This window comes from Cebus imitator, unplaced genomic scaffold (assembly GCF_001604975.1).
Source record: "Cebus imitator isolate Cc_AM_T3 unplaced genomic scaffold, Cebus_imitator-1.0 Scaffold28, whole genome shotgun sequence".
NCBI lineage: Eukaryota > Metazoa > Chordata > Mammalia > Primates > Cebidae > Cebus > Cebus imitator.
The window spans coordinates 1,233,524-1,249,843 of record NW_016107343.1 but is presented as its reverse complement, the minus strand read 5'-3'; the positions used below and the strand labels follow the sequence as shown (position 1 = coordinate 1,249,843).

General features: G+C 49.5%; 1 protein-coding gene across 3 annotated transcripts in view; it reads left to right on the top strand.

The window, feature by feature from the left end:
- The window catches only part of DRD2 (dopamine receptor D2), a 67,519-nt gene that overhangs the window by 36,646 nt on the left and 14,553 nt on the right, over nt 1-16,320 (top strand). For all 3 annotated transcript variants that reach the window (XM_037736650.1, XM_017523298.2, XM_037736649.1), the window contains exon 2: nt 15,027-15,342. In XM_037736650.1, the coding sequence (XP_037592578.1) occupies nt 15,058-15,342 (285 nt within the window). In that variant the 5' untranslated portion in view covers nt 15,027-15,057. The remainder of the gene's footprint in view (nt 1-15,026; nt 15,343-16,320) is intronic.

Sequence of the window (16,320 nt, the reverse complement as noted above, 5' to 3'; positions counted from 1 at the left end):
AGTGTTGATGATTGCATGGCACCTGATAGAGTCTGCCAAGCCCTATTACATCTCATGCTAGTCCTACCTCTGTCCTCAGGGGCAGAGGTGTCTCATAGCTGTTGCATCCTTAGATTTACCAGGGAGGCTACGGGCCAGGTAGGACTTCTTCTTTTCTCAGAGATTTAAAGGGAAGGCCCAAGATTGTTGCAAATCTGCATGACATACCCCAAGAGGACTTTAACCAAGGTCATTTGCCAGGTGCCCTGATGTTTTAAGGCTTTTAGTTCAGGGGTGGGTAGTGGGAACTACATGGTAGGCATGGATGGAATCTCTCTGTAGGATCCTCGCACAGCTCAGTGCTTTTCCGGCAGCTGCTGCATCCTTGTAATGACATTAGTTGCCACTTATGGAGCACCTACCACTTACTGGCCCCTTTATTCACATTTTCTTTTCTTTTCTTTCTTTCTTTTTTTTTTTTTTTTTTACATAGAGTCTTGTTCTGTCACCCAGGCTGGAGTGCAGTGGTGTGATCTTGGCTCACTGCAACCTCTGCCTCCTGAGTTCAAGCAGTTCTCGTGTCTCAGCCTCTCCTGGAACTACAGGCACACACTGCCATGCCTGGCTAATTATTTTTGTATTTTAGTAGAGACAGGGTTTCGCTGTGTCACCCAGGCTGGTTGCAAACTCCTGAGCTCAGGCGATCTGCCTGCCTTGGCCTCCCAAAGAGTGTTGGGATTATAGGTGTGAGCCACCGCACCTGGCCTATTCACATTGTCTAAGTCAACGTTGCAGCTACTCCCATGAGGAGGAGGTTATTGCCCCCATGTTACAGATGAGAAGACTGAGGCCCAGAACAATTTTATTGTCAAGGCCACACTGCTAGCAAGTGGCCTGGAATCCAGGTCTAACTATTGTCTGAATAAAAAATAACAGTAAAACAGGAGGAATTGACACACCTCCTTCAATTCCAGGGGCAGAAGGAAGTGACTCCTCTGTCTTCTGGCCACCACTGCTTAGGAAGGCCTCAGTGTTGGTCCCAGGATGTGAGGTGGTATGCAGCAGCAGTGGGCACACAGCTTGTTTTCAGGACGGTGGCCAGCACTGTGACTGCTCTTCTGACCTGCTTCCGTCGAGTGGGAGAGACAGCTGGGGACTCTGTCTGCACCCTCCAGTCTGTCGACGGGATGGGGAGACTGCGTCTCTGCTCTCTTCCCTGCTGTGCCCACGTCGTCTCTCCTCTGAGTGAGGTGGCAGAAGCCCAGGCAGAGCACAGCGTGTAGACCTTAGTGCTGCCCCTGGTGGACGCACACCCCATGGAATGAAAGGGAGCATTAAAGAGGAGCCTGGCCTGCCAGATGCACCCAGAGGCAGCCCTGGGAGCTGAGAGAGTGTGATGGACCCTGGCTCTTGCCCACACTCCTCGGCCTCACCTGGAGTTCAGCATTCCCTGTTCTCCTTGGTGCTCCCTTGTCAGAGCAGCCACATGTCCCAGAGATGCTAGGAGTGTCATTTTCTGAAAAACATGAGGTTGCCTAAGGCACTTAGAATTCTGAGGACACTTGGGTATGGCCTGGACCTCAACTTCCCTCTTTATAGGGCTGTGAGAAGTTCCTTTGGGGCCTCTGTGGATACCAGCCTGACACCTACCAGCCTGGAGGAGTGAGGCCCTGGCCATCCCCATGAAGGAAATGTGTAGATGTCCCTCAGACCCAGGACTCTGAAAACCTTACTTCCTCGTACCCTAGATCCACACTCAACCCCTGGTTGAGGAAGAGTCTGGGTTCTGCAGGCGGATCCACTGGTGTTCACAACCCACTCGCCCGGGGTGAATTTGACAAGTTACCCTCCCCGTGCCTGTTTCTTGGTCTGCAGCGTGGGGATCATATCTAATCTCACAGGGTTGTTATGCAAAGTAAATGAAATAGTAGGTGCCCGGAACTTCACACAGTGCCTGGCATGCAATAGGTGCTCAGTAGCTGCTTTATTTGTCATTAAAATGGGCTTTGCCCCCCAACCTCCATCCCCCCAGCCTCCAGCTGCGTCACCACCTGCTGTAAAAGAGAGGACATGACCCATTAGTCCAAAGCTGTCATGTCTTGAGGAAGGATCCCAGGCCATAGACAGGGTGGCCCGGGCTTGTCCCCCAGGGCTCCATCTGTCCTGGACAGGGCAACGGAGTGATCAGAACAGAGGGACAGTCCAGCAGCCAGACTGGCAGGAAAGGAAGCCGGTGTTCATAATAAGAGAATTGATCAGAAAGAGACTTTGAAACCTGGCTTACACCCATCTGTTTTCTTAGGGATAGGCATCAGGGTGAGGGTTAAGGAGCAGATTACATGTTTTAAAACATTTTGTTATAGAAAATTTCCCACATATGCAAAAGTAAAAAGAATAGCATCATGAATCTCAATGTATCTATCACCCATCTTTAACCACGATCAAATTATGGCCAATTTTCTTTCATCTATGCCCCTACTCCCATGCTACTTTCATATAATTCCCAGAGAGCATGGAATTTCATCTGTAAATATTTCAGTGTATATCTCTAAAGGATAAGGGCTCTGAAAAAATTCACCAGAATGCCATAATGTCAATAATTCTGAGTATCATAAAAAACCTACTGTTTAGATTTTCAATTGTCCATAAATGTCAGGGATTTTTAAAAAATTGGTTTCTTTGAATCAGGATCCAAATAAGGCCCACATATCGCAATTGGTGAATACGACTTTTAAGTTTCTTTTATTCTAGAGGCTCCCCCCATTCCATCTCTTTTTTTTTTTTCTTTATAATTTATTTTTGGAAGAAACTGTGTCGTTTGTCCTATTGCATTTTCTGCAATCTGGATTTTGCTGATTGCATTCCTGCGGTGAAGTTTTACCCTTAAGTCGTCTTTGAAATCTTGACACCAAAACAATGTTTGTGTGGGAGTCCTAGAGTCCAATCTTGCCTGTTCACCCTCAACATTGCAGAAGGGCCTCCCATCGCCTTTGCCAAATGGGAAAGAAAGGTCCCTGGTGCCAGCCTGCCAGAGCGGAAGGACGAGAAACTTGGGGACAAGGGCTTCCGAGGCTTTCAGCAGTGCGATTGTGGGTCATGCTATTATTTGGACTGGGCCTTATCTCTGTTTTTATGAACAGGAATGTCTTTTAATAAAGCAGAGCAATTTTATGCCAAATAGCCAGGATTGTTTTTCCTCCTTCTAGAGCAATAAGGTTCAGGATTTGTCTCCCAATTGACTTTCAAGAGCATATTTTCTCAATTCTTCCCCGAAATTAAAGTAAAGGTCACGGAGGCTGGTCTGAGACCCAGTCCTTCCTCCTCTCTGGGCTCTGGCTGGCTGGAGTCTGGTAGGTGAATGTGACCTTGGCTCAGGTGACCCTGTACAGCACCTGGGGCAAACCAAGCTCAACTTCCCAGCTTTTTTTCTTTGTTGGGGAAATTGAGGAGGAAGGGAAAGTGGGGGGTGGGGGGAGGAATACAGTGCCAGCCCGTGGGCTCCATTCTGAATTTAGAACTCCTGGGTAATTTCTAGAGGTTTCATTCTCCCCACTGTGTTCCCTTCTCAGGGAGGGGGCCCCAGGCCCCACCCCTCCACCTGCTTCCCACTTGCCAGTCTTCTGCCACGCACGTGAGCTGCCCCAGCGATCTGCCCCTTCCCTCGCACAGTGTTGGAGCAGTGAGGATTTTTAATCAAAAGGCAGCGCACGCAGAGAACAGCACCACCACCACCCTGCTCAGCATCACTCAGCCGTTCTCCCCAACCCTCTCCCCACACTGAGTCACTCCAGCTAACAGTTAATTAATTTGTGACACTTTGACAGTTTGTGAGGAGACATTTTTACGGAGCCATCAAAATCCGCAGGGATGGGGTTGTCAGGCAGACACCCCTTCACTGCATTTCCCAGACCCTGCCTCACCTCACTGCAGACCCTGGAGGCCTGCAACAAGGTGAGGCTGGGAAGACTAGAATTCTGCCGCTGCTCGGGCCTCTGAGAGACTCCACACTGCTAGGGAAACCTGGGCAGACCCAGGGCCACCTGGCCACCTTGGGAAGAAGCAGAGAGTGGGGTTGCCTGGGATGAAAGGCCTGGAGGAGAGGAGGCCCTGGTCATGCTCAGCTGCGGTCTCCTCTGCCCCTGAACAGAGTCTCACCCTGGGGCCCTTTCCATAGCTGAGCAAGGAATTGTGCATGCTTCAGCCTCTCCCTGGGGACACCCCTGCCCCAACCTCATGCTTCATAAACAGCTGAGTCTTGGCTGCACTCAGCTCACTCACTGCGGATGGTTGGTAGTCTGGCTGGTGCTGACAGGGAGGATGGCTCCCTTGGCCTGCTGTGACTTCCCTCCCATGGGGTGGTGCCAACCTGGACACTTTGAAGCCCTGGGATCCCAGGCCTTCCAGGAGCCCAGAAACCATCTCTACCAGCTCTGTGCTTTTCTTTCCCCAGACTGCATGTTGTCTATGACCCCTTGACACCTCTCCACATCCCCACACTCACTTTCATCTGTGTGCCTCCTCTTCTTTCTCCAATGCCTAATAACGCCTTTGCACTGCAGCGATGCCCACCTGGGAAACACCCTGCATGGGCCCCAACCAGCTGGGCACCCAACCCCAGCTACCACTGTGACTGGGACCCAGAGGATCAAGGGGAGAGCTTAGAGGAGGCTATTGTTCCCCTCACAAAGGAAAGAATCTGGAAGGAGAAATGACTGCAGGGCAGAAAAAGACATAGGAACTGGCCCCTTCACACTTGAATGAGATACTATCTCCATGGACGTCTCTCAAAAATGTGTGGAGCATGTGCTATTGTCAGGCCTGTGCTGGGGAGGGGGAAGACCAGGAGAGACAAGACACATGTGAACCTTGCACACAGTTTGGTAAGAAGAACAGACACCAAAGAAATCACTAGACAAATACTGACTTCATTGCACCTGTGCTGGGTGTGATGGAGGAGCACATGCGTTATGAAAGCATTAAGTGAGAGGATGGGCTCTGAGCTGGAGTGGCAGGAAGGCTTCCTTGGAGAAGGGGCTGGAAAGATAGTCCTGAAGGATGAGAAGGAAGAGGAGGCCACTCAGGGTGTGCTATGCTGAGCCCGGGTGGCAGGAAGGGGCTTAGGGTAAGGAATTGGGACTGAAGGAGGGTGCATGCGGCTGCCTGTGCCAGTAAGTTTATGGATTTGGTGACAGGAAGTTGAGCAAGTGTCCAAGGATAGCTTCTGTTTTTGCTGTGAGGTAGGAGGTAAGGTCAGGGACTGCCGGCCAGTTTTAACTCCAGGGAGCAGGGGACGAGGCTTGGAGCAGGTAACTCGGGTGGCCAACCGCAGGCTGGGCCACAGAGGGCCCTTGAGATTGTACCCACTCTCTGGCTCCAGCTGCATAGGGCCAGACACAGCCAGAGAGCACCCATGGAGAGATTTATCCAGGCTGTTCCATGCCATCTAAAGAAACCCAGACAGTGTTCCCTGCAGATAGCATAGCCAAGAGCTGCCACGTGGCCCTGGGCTCTGCTTCCTCACTGCCTCTGGAGAACTCCAGGTTCCAGGGACGCTCTCCTTGTCAGGGGAGAAGGGATGGCAAATGGGGGTGTTCACGTGTGACCTCCCCCAACGTCTTCCACAGCAGCCTCTGCCACCCCCAAATGGAAGTCCAGGCCTTTCCTTGGGCTGCCACTAACAGGTATCCCCCCAGCCTGGATCTCTAGTCCAGACCTGTTCCCCAACAGCAGTGCTGAACTGTGGGTGGGGAGGGAGTCCAGGGGCTCAGGAGGGAGGACCTTCTCCCCCTAACCGGGAAAGAACAATCTGCATGTCTTCCCATAGGATTGACTGCTGGCACCGGGCCAGACCCACAGCCTCACACCCCGGGGCCAGACCCACAGCCTCATACCCTGGGGCCAGACCCACAGCCTCACACCCCGCCTCCCTGTGCACCTGGATCTGGGATGCAGGAAAAGCCATTCCCAGTGAACACAGGAGGTTGCCATCCTTCATTGCTCCAGGCTCTTCTTTGTTCCCACAGTCCTCTCCATTTCTCCTCCCACTCCTTTTCCTCCTCCCCACAGACCCTCAACACCCCAGCCCCAGCACTCCCAGGCAGCTACTGTGCCTGTCCGTCTACCCACTCCCACCCTCTGCAACCCAAGATCTGCAGTCACCTGGCCTAGGGCTTTGGGAATGAGATCTCCATTTCCTCTGCCCTCTGCTGAGGTTGCCTCCTAGGCCAGAGTACATGAGGACGTTATTCAGTAACTCTCTCCTTTTCTCTTGGGTGTAGGAAGGAATGGGCGCACCTCCTTTCCTCCCTCTTCCATTCCACTCTGCCTTTTCGAAGTTGCAAGAGATGCTAAAAGAAGGCCCAACCCCAAGTCACGGCCTGGCCTTCACATGGAGGAGCAGGGGCAGGGGCAGGTGGCATACGTCACCAGGGTCCTGGAAAGGAGCCTCTTACCCACTCACTCCCAATTCCTATCCAACTCAAGTCACTCCAATAGGCTGCTTTTGAGATGCAAATGCAAAATGCTTTCTTCTCCCCCTCTACTTTTTCATTGAAATGCTTCAAATCTCAGAAAAGAGGAAAAAATGATGTGTTTAAGACAGCAGTGTCTCACCCGCCATCAAGCCTGATAAGGAATTGTTAAATTTTAATTAGACAATTTGATTCTTTCAAGTGCCAAACTTTCAGGGAAGGCAGCACCAAGACTTTTAAGCTGAGACTGAAGCACAGGAAACACGTTGCTGGGGTTTATACTGCATGCTGGGCTTCTGTCCCCCACCTTTCCAGTTCTGTGACCCCAGATGAAATAGAAATGAGGTGTGGTAGGGGAGAGGGTGGGAGAGAGAGAAAGAGAATCAGAGAAAATCCTCTCTGTTCTCCCTGGACCTGCCAGCTTTCTTCCTGGGTCCCAGACTGTCCTAACAGAGCAACTTTTTTTTTTTTTTTGAGACAGTCTTGCTCTGTCTCCAGGGTGCAGTGGCGCTATCTCAGCTCACTGCAATCTTTGCCTCTCAGGTTCAAGCAATCCTCCTGCTTCCCAAATAGCTGGGACTACAGGTGTATGCCACCATGCCCAGCTAATATTTTTGTATTTTTAGTGGAAACGGGGTTTCACCATGTTGGTCAGGATGGTCTCAATCTCTTGACCTCCTGATTTGTCCACCTTGGCCTCCCAAAGTGCTGGGATTACAGGCGTGAGCCACCATGTCCAGCCAGATTGACTCTTCATCTCACTCCATCAGCCTGGGGACTAAGGGTGGCCACACCTTCTAAAAACTCCAAGAGTACTGAGAGAAAATGTCAGGTTTGGGTGTCAGCCTCGAATTGTTGAGCCTTAAACAATTCTCTTCCAATACACTTGAAAGCAGCTGTTTCTGTTTATAAGTTGGGGCGCTTGCCAGCTTCTGGGTGTGACTGCGAAAGCAGCCCCCTCCATACCACATCTACACCCCAGAAGGCCTGCCCACTCCTTGTCCCTTCCTCTTGTTCTGGGGGGCAGTAAAGTGGGTGGCCTGAGCAGGGTGGCCTGCTTGGGGCAGCCTGGGTGGGCCAGCTTAGTCCTAAGTATCTGGGCTTTTCCAGTACTTCTCAACTTGAGAGCTAGCTAATTTCCAAATTAGGGCACACACAGAAAAGAGCAGCATTCATAAGGCACATAGGGTGAATGGCAGAGGCTGTGGAGGTTGGAAATGCCTGGCTCTACGATCCACTTGACCTGATATTTCTATGCACGTTGACGTATTCAGAGCAGAATGGGACATTCTGCTCTGAAGCTGCTGAAGAGAGCCACTATTACAGAAGGCTGGAGTTGGGCTAGATGTTACAGAGAACTAACATCTAACCTAACTGATAGTCAAGGGTACTGAGCACTAGAATGGATGCCTCTTGAAAGATGTTTCTGTAGATCTTTGCCCTTCTGAGTTAGGGCAGAGCAATGAGTCCTGGATACAGATGAGGAGCAGATGTTCTTTGGCTCTTTGACCGGGAGCTTGCAGGCCACCACACAAATGCAATCTTATCTTACTTCTGGCTTCCACCAGGGCAGCCGAGAAAGAAAAACCTGGGAGGCCCCAGAGGGCCCATGGAACCTTGTCTGCAAGCATCTGCCTGGTGAGGGTGGGATGAGGAGCAGCAATTGCCCCCACTTTCTTGCACAGAAAGGTGCCTTAGGGGTGAGGCAGCCACCCCTTGAGTGAGACCTGGCATCTGCAGGGTTAGATCATTCATCCTCCACCCAGGAGATAGTCAAGTAGCTCAACCTGTAAGAGCTGGGAAATAACAGTGCCATACTTGTATTTTGTGTTCACTAAGTTCTTTGCGACTGTGATCTGGGGATTTTGTAAGCTTTTATGTGTGCCACAGGGGCCACCTGGGAGAAAGATGGAGAGGACATTTGAAGGGTGGTGAGCAAGTTGATCATCTTTTCATAACCCCAAATCAAAATGCTTGTTTTGACAACAGATTTTTAAATATAATGTATGACTTTCTTGGTCTGAAAAAAATTTCACATGTAAGAATAACACACCTTGGGTTACATATTTAGCCAATCTCTTTTTTTAAAAAAAGAAAGAACAAGAAATTAGGAGCATCATGGCAAATACAGGGTGCCATGTGCTGTGTGGCTTTGCATTTTCCCTCCACAAGTTCCAGAGAGGACCAAGAACTCACCTGGGTTCTTTGGAGCAATAACCAGCCCAGCATACCTGGAGCAGCATGGGAACCTTTCTTCACTCCCCTGCCATGAACATGAGCTCCAGCCACGATGAAGAAGCTCCTCACTTGTGTATTCTCACGGGATGCCCCTTGGAACTCAACAACCTGTGCAGCCCAAAGGCAGAGGACAAAAGGCAGGGATGGGCTGGAGCTACAGCAGGAAAGCCTGGGACCAGCAGGTTTTCTCAGGCCTCTTGAGAAAATGCCAGCAAAGGAATGCTGGGAAGGCCCTGTATTTTATCCATTCTGCGATGCACATCTCCCTGCCCCCACCATTTAATGTCTCTGAAATCGGAATGCATTTTACAACGGACAACCTCTTGGAGCTGTACTGAGGTATGGTGGCATTTTTTTCTTTCCTAGTGGTACATAAAATAGTGGTGCATCTTCATTCCATTTTGTCTTAGAGCCTATGAGATGTGGTGATTAGTATGACAGTCATTGGCTCTAGCAGCTGGGCTGGGAGAACTGGATCTTTGAGGCCAGCTGCCACCCCATCCCAAGGGTCACTTGGGCTTGTCCTGCAGCCAGGGCCCAGGGACGGGCTTTGTCTTTTTCTTCCTTTACTTCCTCTCAAGAAGTTGGTGATTGCATCTTGAAATCCGTCTCCCTTCATCCAGCCGCCTACTTTTCAGGATAGGTCATAAGAGGCAGTGTGCTGTCATGGGAGGAGCCCAGGAGGACCTCAGACCCTAGTGGGAGGCATTTGAACAGCACCAGTCACTTCATCTCGCCGAGCCATTGGCATGTGGTCGGATTGCTTGTTTGATTCTTTTGCTTGGTTTGATTTTTAAAGTTGCCGTTCTCGAGGGCTTACCTGTCCGGCACACAGCCATGCATCATCTTATTTAATACTCACAATCGTTATCTCTATTTTGCTGGTGGGAAAACTGGGCTCAGGAAAGCCAAATAGTCTGGCTGAGGCCCCAAAGTTAGTAAGTGATAGAGTTGGGACTTGGACCCAAGGTTTTTAGTCTTCAGCTCGAATGTTATGCTAGCACCTCTCATGCTAGAGTACCTCCTCTGTGGCAGTGGATTTGCTGATGTCTGAATTCCTGCTCAGCTTGATATTTATGTGGTGAGAGCCAGCCAGGCAGCCCCTGCTTGTGAGAGATGCCAGGCCCAAGTAGATAGGATATGGAAGGCACTATAGAAAGCAGGGCTGACACCAGGTGTAAAAGATAGCCCTGTACCAAGGTACTAATAGGGTTTACAGGCACTTAGGCATTTGCCATGTTTTCCCTTTTTTTCTATAATGTAAATGTACTACACTTGTATTAGCAACAAAAAGCAACAAGAACAACCAATAATAAATAATAGATAAGAAAATCAAATGCATGAGGCCTTTCTAAGAACTTGGGTACAGGTACTCTCCCTCACCCTGCAGAGGTAACCAGCACTCCAGAGAATGAGTGCTCACCCTCAACCCTGACCTGCAGTGCTCACATTTGCCATCTAAATTGTGTTCATAATTTTAAATCCTACACTAGGTATGGCTTATGCCTGTAATCCCAGCACTTTGGAAGGCCAGGGCAGGAGGATTGCTTGAGGCCGGGTGTGTGAGGCCAGCCTGGGCGACCATCTCTAGCGAGACCCCATCTCTACAAAACATTTAAAAAAATTAGCCAGGCATGGTGGCACATGCCTGTAGTTCAGCTCCTCAGGAGGCTGAGGTGGCAGGATCACTTGAGACCAGGAGTTGAGCCTGAGGCTGCAGTGAGCTATGATTGTGCCACTGCCCTCCAGCCTAGGTGGCAAAGTGACACTCTGTCTGTATTTTTTTAAAAAAATTAAATCCCGGCCAGGCATGGTGGCTCACACCTGAAATCCCAGCACCTTGGGAGACTGAGGCAGATGGATCACAAAGTCAAAAGATCAAGATCATCCTGGCCAACATGATGAAACTCCATCTCTACTAAAAATCCAAAAATTTAGCTGGATGTGGTGGCACGTGCCTGTAGTCCCAGCTTCTCAGGAGGCTGAGGCAGGAGGATAACTTGAACCCAAGAGGTGGAGGTTGCAATGAGCCAAGATCGTGCCACTGCACTCCAGCCTGGGCGACAGAGTGAGACTCTGTCTCAACAACAAAAAATTAAAATCCAGTTTATATCCTCCCTTCTCCAGGAAGTTCTCCACAAACATCCCAGCCATACACATGTGCATATGTTCCTGAACGTCACTGTAGTGGACACTGTGTATTGCCACCCAGATCCCTCTGCAGGACCACAGCCCTCATCCCCAACCACTGGGAGTGTTGGCAATTGACAGTTATTGGCAACTGACAGTTCTCGGCAATTGCCCACTGCTGAGGAGAGATGCCTTTTTCAAAGCCACACTGTTTTCCTGGGACAACCACAAGTTATGACACCTATGAGAGGGGATTAAAGGCCCTACCCTGTTGCCCTCATTTAGGCAACTTGCAGGGCGCCCTGTGGGGTTGCCTGAGGCCTTTGTTGTGACTTCTCTTTCTGGCCTGTCCTGCATCTTCACTTCTTTGCACATCTTGATCCTGAGAGCATCCCCTAGTATATTTCCCGCAGGCTGATTTCCTCTTCAAAGTCTGCTTCAAGAGACCTGTAACAAAATCCCACAGGCTGGGTGGATTAAACAACAGAAATTGATTTTCTTATAGTTCTGGAGGCTGGGAAGTCCCAGATCAAGGTGCCAGCAGGGCTGATTTTGCTTAAGGCCCCTCTCCGTAGCTAGCAGATGGCCGCCTTCTCACTGCATCCCCACGTGGTCTCTCCTTTGCACACGCATCCCTGATGTCTCCTTTTATGTCCAAAGCTTCTCTTACAAGGACTCCAGTCAGATTGGGTTAGGGCCCACCCTAAGGGTCTCATTGTAACATAATCACCTCTTTAAAGGCCCTATATCCTAATACAGTTGCATTCTGAGGTACTGGGGGTTAGGTCGTCAACATATACATTTTGTGAGTTGGGGGAAGAGCATAGTGCAGACTGTAACAGTACCCAACATGCAACACCCATGGCACGCTCGAGGTGCCTACTTTTTCATCACTTGTTAATCTGGTAGCCTATGTTAGCAGGTATCTTTCAAGTGCAAAGGAGTTTTCTTACCAGTTGCACTAACAGAGCCTTTGATTCAGTTCAGCAAACGCCTGTTGAGTACGTACTGCCTGTAAACCAGTCAGGAGTTGGAAAAGAATAAGATAGTATGGTTTTTATTTGTTCATTCCAAGAATGAGAGGAGGAATGAGCCAGACAGATTGTAACTCTTGCAGTGTCTACACCTCAGTGAAAAAAAGAGACCCTTAAGTGGGTGTCTCCAGCAGCACTGGGGTGTGTTACAGCTGCAGGACCTTGAGGAGGAAGAGCAATGGCTCAGGCAGGAGGACATGGGCAGATTCTAGGGCAGGAGGATTCTAGGCAAGCCTTGCTTTGACGGATGTATAGGGACCGGGAAAGCAGGGAGAAGGGAAGTGAAGGGAAGAGTTTTCCAAATCCCTTTCTCATTTGTAAAGTGGGGGTAATAATTAGACAAGATCAGGCATGTTTCAGGTGGTATGGCCATAGACAAGGTTAATGATTTAAAGCCACTGAGGGCTGGGCACGGTGGCTCACGCCTGTAATCCCAGCACTTTGGGAGGCTGAGGTAGGTGGATCACGAGGTCAAGAGATGGAGACCATTCTGGCCAACATGGTGAAACCCTGTCTCTACTAAAAATACAAAAATTAGCTGGGCGTGGTGGTAGGTGCCTGTAATCCCAGCTACTCCGGAGGCTGAGGCAGGAGAATTGCTTGAACCTGGGAGGTAGTGTTTGCAGTGAGCCAAGATTGCACCACTGCACTCCAGCCCTGGTGACAGAGCACAACTTCATCTCAAAAAAAAAAAAAAAAAAAAAAAAAAAAAAAAAAAAAGCCTCCGAGGGTTGTTTTGAGGGTAAATGAGACAGTATATCCAAAAAACTTAGCAAACTATCAAACCCTTTACAAGTATATGATGTTATCATTAGCAGCAGGGAGTTGGGGGGAGGAGCAGAGGGCGATGATCAAGATGGGGGCAGTGAGTGTGCCTCACACGCCTCAGGCCCCTGACACTGCTTTGCACAGTGCTTTCTGCCCAGCAGGTCCAATAGATGCTGATTGAGTAAATGAATGTCAGAAGCAGCCCCGGGCGCCTGATCAATGCCTACATGCAGGCCTCCCGCTGTGGGCTCCAAATGGGAAGAGAACCCATTTGGCTTTGCAGAATACAGCATCAATACGACATACGCTTCATTACCTTAGAACTGGAAGATTTGCTGTATGGTGGCATTCCATGTCACCCCACATGGAATTAGGCACTCTACTTTCCCCCGAGGCTCCAGAGAGATGGTGGTGGGTAGGACAGGATCCATACTCTTCTGCTAAAGCTGGAAGAGTGGGTGTGTCAGACAGGGATGAAAGTGTAGAGGTTGGGCAGACCCTTTTCCACCATCCCCTCTGACCCACTGCAGGAGGTGTGCCCTGTTCATTGATTGGACATGGCACCACATTAATCCCAAATGGCATCAATTGGTGGTTTTTAATTTGGGGTAGAAAAGTACCTGGAAGTCATGGTCTTTTGTAAAGAATGCCTTGGAATGCTGATAAGTTTAATTCTATTGTGTAAAATCGAAAGACATTTGTCAGCTGAAAAGCCAACTATATTATCTGTGCATTATGTTTTAGTCAAGTTCATCAACTCCTGATATCTCCCAAGTCTGCTCCTGAGCCCCTCTGGTCCCTTTCCTCTGTGAATATGCCACGCCAGCCTCCCAGCGCCCCAGGCAGAAATCCTAGCGTCACCCTCGACTCCTTATCTCCCCTGCGTGTCCCATACCCACTTTTGCCCCACAGCTATCCAAGGACCAAAGATCATGAAATAGACTTCCAGTCTAGCTCCTGATTCTGAACAGGTCTTTCCATCCTCATTCCCACTTATCTTCATTCAGATGACCACACTCTCTTACCTGAATTACAGCCACAACTCATTCCCTTCTGAGCTCTCTTCTATACCATACATCTTTCTAGAACACCAGTCCAATAGGGTCATGCCTCTGGGCCCAACCTCTCAGAAACTGTCCAGCTGACAAGACCCAATCTGGCCTATATATGTCCCTGCAATTTAGTTTTCCTCAATGTTACTGTCATTCCCCACATTTTTGGCCAAACAGAATTGTTTGATGATCTGGGACGTGTCATATTGTATGTGTGGAACACCCCCCACAACCCTCTCATTTACCAGGCTAAGTCCTCCTTCTACCTCATCCCAGATGATACCTACTTCAGGAAATCTTTTCCTTTCCATGGGATGAGACACCCATTCCACAGGGCTCTCACTGCATGCATCCTGCCAAACCTCATCATCTCTTACCTGGACTCCTGCTACAGACTCTCAGCTGGTGTCCCACTTCCACTCTGGGCTCTCCTCTCCATTCTCCACAATGCTGTCAGAATCATCTATGCGAAAGGCAAATCTGATCTTGTGGTTCCTGCTGCCCCTAGGATCAAGTATAAACTCCTAGCCTGACTTTTAAGGCCCTCAATGATCTTGCCTATTGCAACCTCCCCAGACTCAACCCTTGCCAAGTCCCTCTGTGTCAGGTATCCTGACTCTCTTTCAGGTCCTCCACCTGCTCTCTACCTCTGTGCTTTGCATACGCAATGCACAATTTCTAGTTTCCAATGTCTAGACCTTCCACAGACTCCCGATTCTTTAACTGGCTAATTCCTACACATCCTTTAGGTGTCTGTCTGTTCAACATCACTTCCTTTAGAAAGCCTTCCCTGAATACCTGAACTAGGTTATGTATTTCTCTCCCTGTTCCATTTCCGAATCCCTGTCACCCGTAGATGTAGTTGCTTGATTAACTGGCTGTTGTTTCTTCTAGAATGTGAGCTGCAGAACCATGTATATTTTGTTCCTGTCTGTACTTCTAGAACTGTATAGAACAATGCTTAATAAATATTTATGGAATCAAGATTGAATGAATGCCCATTTCTGTTTCAATGACTGGAAGGTGGAAAGCCTAGTTAACTGAAGTGTGTGGTGCATGTGTCGTGCTTAGGAAGTGTTTGTTGAATGAACAAATGAATGATGGATCATCTCTGTTCAACCTCATCTTATTATACTTTTAAGAAAATTGTATTTGCTCATTTGTCCTACCAGCTGTAAAAACTTGCTAACCAAGAGTGGCAGAAAGCCCAACATTTTAAGAAAATTCTTAGCTGTAAACTTTAAAATACTGAGTTGGAGAATTCTTATTATTAAGTGCCAGGAGTTGGTCTTCTCCCTGGAGACATCTGCAAGAGGCCCTCCCACTGATACCCTGTGTCCATTTTTCCTGGCCAGAGCCTGGCCACCCAGTGGCTCCGCTGCCCCGATGGATCCACTGAATCTGTCCTGGTACGATGACGATCTGGAGAGGCAGAACTGGAGCCGACCCTTCAATGGGTCGGATGGGAAGGCGGACAGACCCCACTACAATTACTACGCCACTCTGCTCACCCTGCTCATCATCGTCATCGTCTTTGGCAACGTGCTGGTGTGCATGGCCGTGTCCCGCGAGAAGGCGCTGCAGACCACCACCAACTACCTGATCGTCAGCCTCGCGGTGGCCGACCTCCTCGTGGCCACACTGGTCATGCCCTGGGTTGTCTACCTGGAGGTAGGTGGGCCCTCTGCTTGCTCCAGCACTTTCTCCAGCACTGGAGTTGGACGCTAGCCCCACATTGGCTTTTACCAATAAGTTGCCTGGTGCTTCCCCAGGTGGTTTCTTCCTTCACTCTGGGCTTACCTTTTCTCCTTATGAAATGGGTAGACCGTCTCGTTAATAATCACAACTACCATTTGTAAAGTGCTTACTAAGTGCTGGGCCTCATGCTAAGAACTTTAAATATAGCATTTCCCTACATACTGCTCACAGCAGGTCATTATTGCCATCATTTTGCAGATGATAAACCAGGTGGTCAGAGAAGGTAAGTGACTGCTGCAGCATCACAGGCTGGCAAGTCCAAGCTGGAACCTTGGCCTCAGAGTTAGTTCCTTAGATCGTATTGGAAATAGGAGTAACTGATGAGGATCCCCAAGGAGGGCATGTGTATGCTCCCAGACCCCGGAAACCTTCGTTTCCATCTCCCTACTTCAGAAATGGGGCTGCTGCTCCATGTTCTCCATATCCCCTCTCCTGCCTGCAGCTTATCCTGGGGCCCTGTCCAGGACCTCCAGGTAGAGGCTGCCGAGGACTGTGCTGTAGCCCTTTTGTTAGGAAGAACTGTGTAGTCACTCCTTGTTCGGCCCAGCTCTGTACCTCAAAATGGGGAGTAGGCAGCATAGTCTAACCACTGTGCCTCGTGCAGACCCAGTGAATACTCTTGGTAACCCTTGGAGTTCATGCTAGCCTTCTCACTTTACAAAACAGGAAACAGGCCAGGTGTGGTGGCTCACTCTTGTAATCCTAGCACTTTGAGAAGCTGAGGAGGGCTGATCACAAGGTCAGGAGTTCAAGACCAGCCTGGCCAACATAGTGAAACCTCGTCTTTACTAAAAATACAAATTTAGCTGGGTGTAGTGGTACAAGCCTGTAATTCCAGCTACTCAGGAGGCTGAGTCAGGAGAATTGCTTGAATCCAGGAGGCAGAGGTTG